Source organism: Camellia sinensis, chromosome 14 (genome assembly GCF_055761805.1).
Source record: "Camellia sinensis isolate YWXY chromosome 14, ASM5576180v1, whole genome shotgun sequence".
In the NCBI taxonomy this organism is placed as follows: Eukaryota; Viridiplantae; Streptophyta; class Magnoliopsida; order Ericales; family Theaceae; genus Camellia; species Camellia sinensis.
In genome coordinates this window covers 75,817,002-75,826,920 of record NC_138974.1, presented here as the reverse complement: position 1 = coordinate 75,826,920, position 9,919 = coordinate 75,817,002, and the positions used below count along the sequence as shown (strand labels likewise).

Genomic DNA, 9,919 nt, shown 5'->3' with positions numbered 1-9,919 from the left:
GAAATCATTTATTTGTATTGGTACCTTTCCGTGATTATTCCTATCAGGTTTTTTCCAACGTTTGATTTTGAGGTCGTGGCAGCTACCACGCGGCATGGACTATGAAGCTCTCTCTCTCTCTCTCTGTGGAACATTAATAACCAGTCGTTGTATCATTGAATTGGGCTTTTATGGTCTTCTCATCTATTTATTTCACATACATGTGCAGAGCATGACTTAGAAATGAAGTCTTAACAAGTTGGATGGATAGCAATTTCTTAGTAGGAAGGAATTAGGAAATGATGTAAACTCAAATATTTCTAACCTTAAAAAATTAACACACCATACCTACATTTGATAAATAAAGGCTCCACAAATCTGAAAATTATCACAATATATTGCTAAATCTACAACAAAGATCCGTTGCGTACATCTATACAATACAATGATCAATCAAGGCTCGTACCCAATTTTCATCACCTCGTTGCAGCATTCAATTGATAACAAAGATGATACATGTATAGCACTTCTTATGGGGACAAATTGTACTTTTTAGCACTATATACTTTTTACCCAAGTATACAATAATTGTACAGTAATCCCCATTTCAACGACTTTATTTTATTCCTGTATGGAGTCATATTACCTGACCTTACTCTTCTGCAGAAGGATCTACCCACCGGCCGTGATCTTTTATTAGCTGGATTAGGGCATCAGTTGCATGCTCCATTGCAATAGCCCGCTTTACTACCGTCTGAAATACAAACAACACGTGACTTAAAAACCTACTAGTATCGGATTAACAGGAACCATCATGATAGCCAAGGTTCAGACATCATGTAAAATTGAACCAAATGTTACATGATTATTTAAATCTACTGAAGCAAATGGAATTTAGAGAATTGTTCCTTCCTATCTGTTATGAACTAGGGATTCATGGGTAGGTGTATATCACGATATCTATGTATAAGAGGGAAAAGCTGAAATAACTTAGAAGACCTTGATGAATATACTACTAAGGAACCTTTGTTACTGGCCAGAGTCTCAGTTGTTTTTGCAGCCTTTTGAGTTGAGCTTGAAGTCTCAAAAATCTTAGCAACAATGAAACAAACACAAATAGAATCGACACCATGTTCTTCCATTTTTTGCCAATTTAATCTTTTTTGAGAGAGTATTTTCTGATATATTATTTTTCTTACATACAAATATATACGCATTTATTTCTTAATATTTGTTAACACTGCTCGACAGACCCTAAGGCATTCACCTGCAAAGCATGAGAACACTATGCCCACATACTCAGGGCCTCACAAGCTGATTATTCTCTCTCTAATGAACTAACTCTAGAAGCTTCAAGACAATTTCCTGACAGTGTATAATGTACTCTCTCGTAAAACTCAATTGAATGGATAGCCTCAGCTCCACACTTTCATTAATATTTTGTTTTGGTGCACATTTTTTCAGTACTTTTCCTTCCCAAGATTCATTGTCGTAACCCCCCCCCCCCCAAAAAAAAAAAAAAAAAAAAAAATTATGATCAAGCAGACTCAGGTTGGTAGACATTCTATGAACTTTTCACTAAAGCTGGGTAGATTTACGCTCCAGCAAAGACAGGAAAACTACTTTTGGACATCCTAACCAAAGGAGCCACTAGTCCTAACTTTCATCACACCTTAAGCAAATAGACCTGCATGATATACATGCGCCAGTTTAATAACTCTACAGGTTTTTATTTGGATAAATTACACTTTGCCTCCCTTAAAGTTTCACCAATTTCCCACTTTGGCCCTTTATGTTTGCAATCTTTCCCAATTTACTTCTAGATAAACTTCCATCCATAAAACTAACAGAATTTGCCACATCACCAACACATCAGCTTCATGTGTGATGTAAAAATTCACTAAAGATGCAAAAAAATGAAAAATAGAAAACAAAAAAATTGAATTTTTTTTTTTTTGGTCTTTAGTGAACTTTTTTTCAAATTTATTCATAAAAATTATTACATTATAGATGCAAATAAAAACAAATATAACTAAAAGAAGAAACAAATTCAATAAAGGCGAAAAAAAAAACGATAGTAAACTTTTCATTTCAGAATTGACAATATATGTGTATGAGTCGATATATATATTTTTTTCCATCTTTAGTAAACTTTTTTTTTTTTTTTAGTTAAATTTGTTTTTATTTTTTTAGTTGCATCTAATCTAGATGCATCTATAATGTAATAATGTTTAAATAAATTTGACAAAAAAGTTCACTAAATATATATATATATATATATTTTTAAAAAGTTCTAATTTTTTTGTTTTCTATTTTTTATTTTTTGCATCTTTAGTGAATTTTTTACATCACACGTAGAGCTAATGTGTTGGTGATGTGACAGATTCTGTTAGTTTTTGGGATGGAAATTAGTCTAGGATTAAAGTGGGAAGGATTGCAAACATAAAAGGTAAAGGAGAAAAAATCAAACTTAAAAGGCCAAAGTGGAAAATAGGTGGGGGCAAAGTGTAATTTACCCTTTTTATTTTAGGGTGTGAACTTAACTAGTTCTTATCTCGTGGTCATTGGATTATATAGTTTCTATAATACAAGATACAACTGAGTACCAACATTTCTGCGTGTGTTGGGGTGTGTTTATGATGATCACAGGTGCATACTAGCATGCTTGTGTGTCTTGCCCAATTACTCCACTATAGTTCTTCTCATATCAACCCTAGAACCCAATAACAAGTCTAATTGCATATGACACCAGCACGCTCATCTTAATTTCTAAGCTTGTTGAAATTCTCAATAACATATTCCATTTAATTCCATATGTCAAGCCAAAGAAGAAAAATGTTACAATACCTTCCCAACATAAAGGTCAATCTTTCCTGGAGCACCACCAACATACCCAAAATCTGCATCAGCCATCTCCCCTGGTCCATTTACTATGCAACCCATGATTGCAATCTGCCATAGGATGAGGAAGAAGCAGGAAAAAAACAAAATGAGACCACAGAATTAGTGTACCACAATGAAAAGGGCCTTCAATGTCATCCAATCACTGAGTGCAAAAGGGTTTGGTAATTACAGAAACACCAGGCAGGTGTGATGTCTTCTCTCTTATTTGTGCGCTTATCTCTTGAAGGTCGAATAGAGTCCTACCACAGGATGGGCATGAGACATATTCCTGCAATAAAAATCAGGCATTCATAGATCAGCCAAGTTAACGTCACTTACATTTACTCTTTTCTTTTTCTTTTTTTGGGTTTCAAAACCAAGCCTCCTTACTGTCTTTGTATTCCGCATTCTGCAACCTTGTAGCAAATTGAAAGATGTATTTCTAAGAAAATCGAAGTCCTGATCTGGGGTTTCTAATAGAACACCATCTCCAAGACCATCTACTAAAAGGGCTCCAGCATTGCTACCAGCACCAATAACTAAATCGTCCCTGCAAATAATAGACTTAAGAGTAAGCAAGACTACTCATACTTTAACCTCACTCAAATAGTACAGATTTGGTAGTTACCTGTGAATTGACTTAGGGAACTGTAAATGGTGAATTACAGGGAAGTTCAGACCATTGTCTGAAAGAAACTCAAATAGCCTGCAGTGAAGAAGACATTCAAACAATCAGGACTGGGATGGATGATACTAAATGGGTGGGTGACCATTCTATTTACACATTAGTGTTGTCAACAGCTGCACAAGTGAATGCTTTGCCAGATCAAAGCCCCAGAAGCAGAGAAGGAACTATCTCTCTCTCTCTATATATATATAATACATGCATACAGATGTAAGTAATAAATCTTTGATAAGCTGCCTTAACAAAGGGGGACAAATTGTTCAATCACAGTACCTAAAGCCTGCTTGTACATTATGAAAGAGTCCATAGCGTTAATACCTCCTAGCTGCATGTACTCTGCTGATTTTGTCCTCTGTATATGGTAGATCATGTAGAAGCATTGTGGCATCAATATTTCTAAGAGTTTCCAGCTCTTCATAAGGTTCATCTCCACGTATAGACACAACCAAGCGTGTGCCTGAGAAGTAGATTGTTAACATACTATGGGCAATGGTAATTAATTACATGATGGAATGTTCCCAGTTCAGGAAGCTCAGAAAACTTCTACCTTCCGGCAAAAGCTTGTAAGCACAAGTTGATAATTCCTTAAGATTTACCAGGACCATGGCATTGGGTAATGGTTTCGTCAGCTGCTCCGACAATGGAGTTATAACCCCCATACTAATATCTATCAACCTCTTGAGAGCTAGCCTCTGATCATGGTGCAAAGAATAATATCAAGTCATTTCCATTCCTTTATTCATTAGACAACAGTACAGCGAAAATGGTTTAAAATACAATGCCGCGAAGCTAAAACATGATTAATAGAAATTACATCAGGAATTTGTTCATCAAAAACTAATGGCACAAAAGAGAGGTGTCCTTACTGCATCATTGTCATCTGCTGATGGAAGCTCTCTCAATAAGATTGAGTCCACAGTTGCCAGATCCTAAATCAACATCAAACTTTGTTGTTAACAACATCACAATGCATATTCTAAATAATTAAACTGCATCTGATATGTTTGTTGTAATAAATCAAATATGGGGAAAACCTTAAATGGCATGCCAACGACAAGCTTAGCTGCAAGTGATTTGTAGAGGAGTTCAGGTGTCTGGTAAAGAAAAAAAGAAAATGTTTCAAGATGCAATTCAGGATGATAAAACTGATTAATAATAGCTGCTCAAAAATATGCCGAGTATGGCTCCCCATACACTTGTCTCTCAATGCTATAAATCACTTAAACCATAGACTCTTCGTGATCCCTCAATTCGGGGCATACATTTTTTTGACAAACTTGACAATGCACAAGAACTAGAATTAATATCATGTGGCAGTGCTTGTTAAATTAGATAAGAAAATATCATGAAGAAAGTCCAAGACAAGATTGACCTTCAACTGATCCAGGGAAACAGACATGAGAACAGAGCCATCACGGTGCAGTACGCCTCTGTAATCCACCTCTTCACCCTACACATAAATGAAACAAGAATCAGTTTAGTAATCTCTGAATAAAGTAACAAAAAAGCTCACCATACAAATCCCAAAAAAGTTGATATAAGACCTCCTTTTGCATTGGCAATTGACCAGTTCTGCGTTGGAAATCGAAGTAATGCCTATGTTTCTCTTCAAATGGAGCCTGGTTAAAAAAAGAAAACAAACAGATTAATTTTTTTTTTTTTTTTTTGTGCAAGGTTAACATAAAAGTGTGTAAGCATAACCATTAAATAAGGATATCATAGAAACTTACCACCCCTTGCTGAAGTTTAGCTGCTCTTGTACCAAGGTTAGCCAGCCTTCTACAGGGGTCTATCTCCTCTTCTGGAGGTTCTGTGAGGGAGACCCTAATTGTATCACCCAAGCCATCCTTCACATCAAATAAAATTCTTAAGTTGCAGCATGATCACTAATTACTGAACAGCATTATGTATAATGTTCCCTCTTCAGATGACTTAGTTTGTGGTGAAAAAAGTTTGGGTACAATTTGCCAGATCACATGCAAATAAATGCACCTATATATTTTCACTTAGGCCTTGTTTGTCATAATCTAAAAAAGTCAAAAAGTCACTCTCCTATTTAAGTCACATCATCTTATTTAAGTCAGATCACCTCTCTACCACATCACTTCAAACCCAACCCATACCTAACCCATATTTCATAAAAAGTCAAAAAGTACACATATTTAAATCATCCCAAACCACCCCTTAATCTACAATTTACACTATTAAGAAATCACATACACACATTTTGTCCTAAATTCTGTTGTACTTGTAAGAATTAGAGAGAAAGATATTACTAACATAAATAAATAAAAGAGAGAATCATCTTGAGGGATGTGCAGTTGAATACAATGCCAAAAAATGTCATTTCTTTATGGTTGCGAATTGGAATGAATACATACAAGGATGAAAAGTACTTGAAGAAGGCCTCATAAAAATTAACCAAAAAAAAAGGTACCTGAAGAAGGGTTCCAATGCCAATTGCAGATTTCATCCGTCCATCCTCACCTTCACCAGCTTCAGTAACTCCCAAGTGTAGTGGATAATCCCAGCCTTGAACATACATTTCAGCAACAAGCAAACGGTATGCCTGGACCATGACAACTGGATTGCTTGCTTTCATTGAAAAGACGAAATTGTGGTAATCCAACTTCCGACAAATTCTTGCGAATTCGAAGGCAGATTCAACCTATTTTAGGAATGTGATCAAAATGGCATCACTGAATTAGTAAATAATCTAGAACAGAAGAAACTCAGAAGTCTGTGGCAGTATCATAGACAATAATCCCGTACCATTCCTCTTGGAGAATCCCCATAGTAACTCATTATACGATCTGAAAGGCTACCATGGTTTGTTCCAATGCGCATTGCCCTTCCATATTTCTTACATTTCTCAACCAAAGGAGAAAAAATCTGGTGGATGTAAGATACAATGTTGAAAGACATATAAATTTGGAGTTATATCTCAGAAAACTCTATTTTGTAACTCATCTTTTTGGAGCAAGGTCTAGGTTAGGAATAGCTAAATTTCTGCAAATGTGAAAATAGGTTAATGAACATAAGGAAAAATGAAGGAGCAAGGCTTCATAGCAATTGCTGACATGAATAATTTAGCTATTCCTAAATAGGTTAATGGTGATTCCTTGTTGCCATTTAAATGGTGATTTCATATTTAAATGGTGATTCCTGAAATGAAGGAGCAAGGCTTGGGTTAGGTATCACCATTCCTGAAATGGCAACAAGGAGACAAAAAATGGTGATTCCTTTCATATTTAGGAATGGTGATTCCTTGTTGCCATTTCAGGAATCGCTCATCTTTTAATGGAGATTTAAATGGTGATTCCTTGTTGCCATTTCAGGAATCACCATTCCTAAATAGGTTAATGGTGATTCCTTGTTGCCACTACAAAGAGACAAAGCTGAAGCCCAATAGTCCCAATGGAAAAGCATGGGGCATTATACAGAGAACAACAAAAGGGAGTTGAATTTATACAACATTAAATGCAGAGAATTGTCAACAGATGGACCCAGGAATTGTTATGTAGTCTGACCTGCTCAATATGCTCAAGTTCTTTCTGATAGTCGTCTTCAGTATACTCAAGCGTTTCAAACTGAGCCCGCCTATCAGCTGCAAGGAATCACCATTTAAATCTCCGAATAGTAGTTACAAAAAATATGAAAAACACTTGAATAAGTGATAAACTAGGCACCAAAGTTTCCTGGGTTGACACGAATTTTGTCAAAGCATTCGGCAACTCGCATTGCAACAGAGGGGGCAAAGTGAATGTCTGCTACCAGAGGTATGTTATAACTGCATACACAAAATATTAGTAAGATAACATACACCAAGTATGATATTCATATGGAATTTTCATAAATGCCAACAATGCTTGAGACCTACTTCTGTTGAACGAGGGAGTTTTTGATTTCATAACATGCATCTGCTTCCCTCTTGCCTTGCACTGTTATCCGAACAATATCTGCACCGGTGTCAGCTATTCTCATCACCTAACAAAGACAATAGGCAACCTCATTGAAAGCCTTGCAAATGCAGAACTATCATGGTTAACATACATATGCTATCAAAAAATATGTCTTCTTTCATTTGTATATATATTTATTTGTATTTTATTCATAACAGTCATGGCAGTCAAATAAATGTCTGAAGAAGACATCATCGATTGAAATTTTCTGAACTCAAAGCTTTACAATTTATACATAAATATTTAACATGAAATTCATCTAATAATCTTAGTAACGCCAGGGTTGGCCATTTAGGTACCCTGAATCACATAGGTGGCGAAGTTTTGAAGTAAACAATAGAAGACTAAAAACATTCCATTTGTCTTCAAAAGCTATATGCTAAAATAGACGAACAAAGAAAGCAAAAGAACCTGTTCAACTGTTGCAGCAACATCCTTGGTGTCAGTTGTGGTCATTGTTTGAATTTTTATGGGATGCTCACTTCCAATAGCCACATTTCCAACCATCACTGTCCGGGTTTTCCGCCTAACTGTTTTGTGTATGGACTCACAATACTTCTGCCTAGGAACTACATCCATATAATGACTCATCAGATATTTAAAATGCCAAATGTAATATTACAGTTGATATTCTGTACTTTCTGGTTTATTGCTGAGAAGGTAATTATAAAAGCTACATAAAGCTTCAAAAAAATCAAATCCTAGGTGTATTCATTATTTGGAATCTAAAAATAAAAAGAAAAACACAATAATTGCACAGCGATACCATGTACCCAGAAATATACTCAGAAAAAGCATTCAATGGTTGAGATTCTTTTCAAGCGTGAGTCCCATTATACAGAATTGAATCTAGATGATAGACCAAATTTTCTAGTTTCCTAGCTTTTCTAAAAAATTCATGTCTTCAGTTCATTCTTTTACTTTTTTGAAAATAAAACACATAGCACAAGACTAAGGGGTGGTTTAGGAGTTTCTAAATAAGTGTATTTTTAACTTTTTATGAAATATGAGTTGGATATGGGTTGTGTTTGAAGTGATCTGATAGAGAGGTGATGTAACTTAAATAAGATGATGTGACTTAAATAGAATAGTGACTTTTTGACTTTTGGACTTTTTTAGTATATGCCAAACAAGGCATAACTTTAATTCCCTTTTGTTTCCATCATTTTCTCAACAACCAAACAGACGAAAAACGAAAAACAAGCAAAAATTAGTCAGAATTTTGAAACTTCAAAAATCTGCATATAACCAAAAATTCAAATAATTCTCAGGACAAGCATTGAAAACAAAGTTATACCCAATAAAGGGCTCCCTTGTGATGCAGGCTGAAGTTCTGCAATTTCCGAACCGGGGTTCGAGTTTGTGATCACTGAGACCTTCTTCCGACCAAACTTGACTCTCTGCAAGTCAGAAACTCTCACAAAATCCATGCTTTTCGCGAATCCTAAGCCATGGTCCCTGCTCTTCAGAGCCGTAAACGATGTCGGAACAGCTCCAGTCGCCATTTTCACAAACACCAGGTCACAACCTTCACAGTCCCAAAACAAAATAAGACACAAATTCAATCATTTCCAACGCAACTAAGTTAAGCTCTTCATTCAAAACTAATAGTAAAATAAAAAGTTGTCACAAGACTTAAAATTTATGACTTCTTTTAATTTTCATTGTGATTTCTCAGCAACCAAACAGCGCGAAATTCTATTATTCATCTTGCCAATCAATCCAACTAGATGTAAAATTCTAAACAGAACACAAACCAAACACCTATGATGCAATTAAGAAGTACAACACCAACAAAATGCTTCCGAAAAACAGTTGGAGAAGCGAAACTGATTTACAAAATGGTGTTTTTGCTTACAGTGAGTGAAAATTGAAGAACTACTGGGACTATATATGAAGACGTCAATTCGAAGCGAAGGATCGAGAGAAAGCAAATTGGTGGTGGACGGAGCTTCGGAGGGTCTGCAATGGATTTTCAGGGAAAATTGGGAAAATGTGAAGAGAGTATTTATTGGCGAAATCAGTGAAAGGAACAGCCAAAATGAAAACAATAATAAGACATCTACATAATCAATCATGCAAGGAATGGTGATAATTGCAAGTATTTGTAATTACGTCCCTCCATTTTGGGAAATTATTCAATACTCTTAGTACCATACGAGTATTTAATACCATAAGGCCTTATTTGATTGTCCGGATATAAAATAAAATAAAATATTATGGACTCTAAATAATTTATCAAATTTTCTACCTAACTTTTTACATAGTTGTGAAACGCATACAAACCCACATATGTGTGGGTCTCACACTAATATGAGAAGTTTAGTAAAAAATTTGATAAATTATTTAAGGTCCTTAGCATCACTCTAAAATAAATGATATAAAATACTTTGATATTCACAGTATATGT

At 35.3% G+C, this 9,919-nt stretch overlaps 1 protein-coding gene across 3 annotated transcripts; it reads right to left on the bottom strand.

Moving 5' to 3' along the window:
* Window positions 1-356: 356 nt before the first annotated feature.
* Window positions 357-9,618, bottom strand: LOC114273242 (4-hydroxy-3-methylbut-2-en-1-yl diphosphate synthase (ferredoxin), chloroplastic). 3 transcript variants are annotated; one of them, XM_028215015.2, is made up of 20 exons: window positions 9,368-9,618; window positions 8,807-9,037; window positions 7,921-8,078; window positions 7,428-7,534; window positions 7,237-7,337; window positions 7,078-7,154; window positions 6,320-6,439; window positions 5,985-6,215; window positions 5,278-5,394; window positions 5,092-5,166; window positions 4,920-4,997; window positions 4,582-4,641; window positions 4,414-4,476; window positions 4,095-4,239; window positions 3,866-4,004; window positions 3,491-3,568; window positions 3,253-3,412; window positions 3,053-3,151; window positions 2,827-2,931; window positions 357-733 (listed from the first exon to the last, which is right to left on the bottom strand). In XM_028215015.2, the coding sequence occupies exons 1-20, from the start codon at window positions 9,585-9,587 to the stop codon at window positions 632-634; spliced, it is 2,466 nt and encodes an 821-aa protein (XP_028070816.2). In that variant the 5' UTR covers window positions 9,588-9,618; the 3' UTR covers window positions 357-631. The 3 variants fall into 3 exon arrangements, with proteins under 3 accessions (XP_028070816.2, XP_082760683.1, XP_082760684.1); XM_082904557.1 differs by having other exon boundaries at window positions 9,274-9,410; XM_082904558.1 differs by lacking the exon at window positions 9,368-9,618 and adding an exon at window positions 9,267-9,285.
* Between the last annotated feature and the right edge of the window lie 301 nt (window positions 9,619-9,919).

What these genes read in the sequence shown, in the direction of transcription:
- LOC114273242 (XM_028215015.2), bottom strand. Translation starts at nt 9,587, where the DNA reads ATGATTGATTATGTAGATGTCTTATTATTGTTTTCATTTTGGCTGTTC. An exon ending in TTCTTCAATTTTCACTCACT is followed by an intron (nt 9,038 to 9,367) that starts GTAAGCAAAAAC and finishes GGGACTGTGAAG; the next exon opens with GTTGTGACCTGGTGTTTGTG. An exon ending in TTACAAGCTTTTGCCGGAAG is followed by an intron (nt 4,005 to 4,094) that starts GTAGAAGTTTTC and finishes TCTACTTCTCAG; the next exon opens with GCACACGCTTGGTTGTGTCT.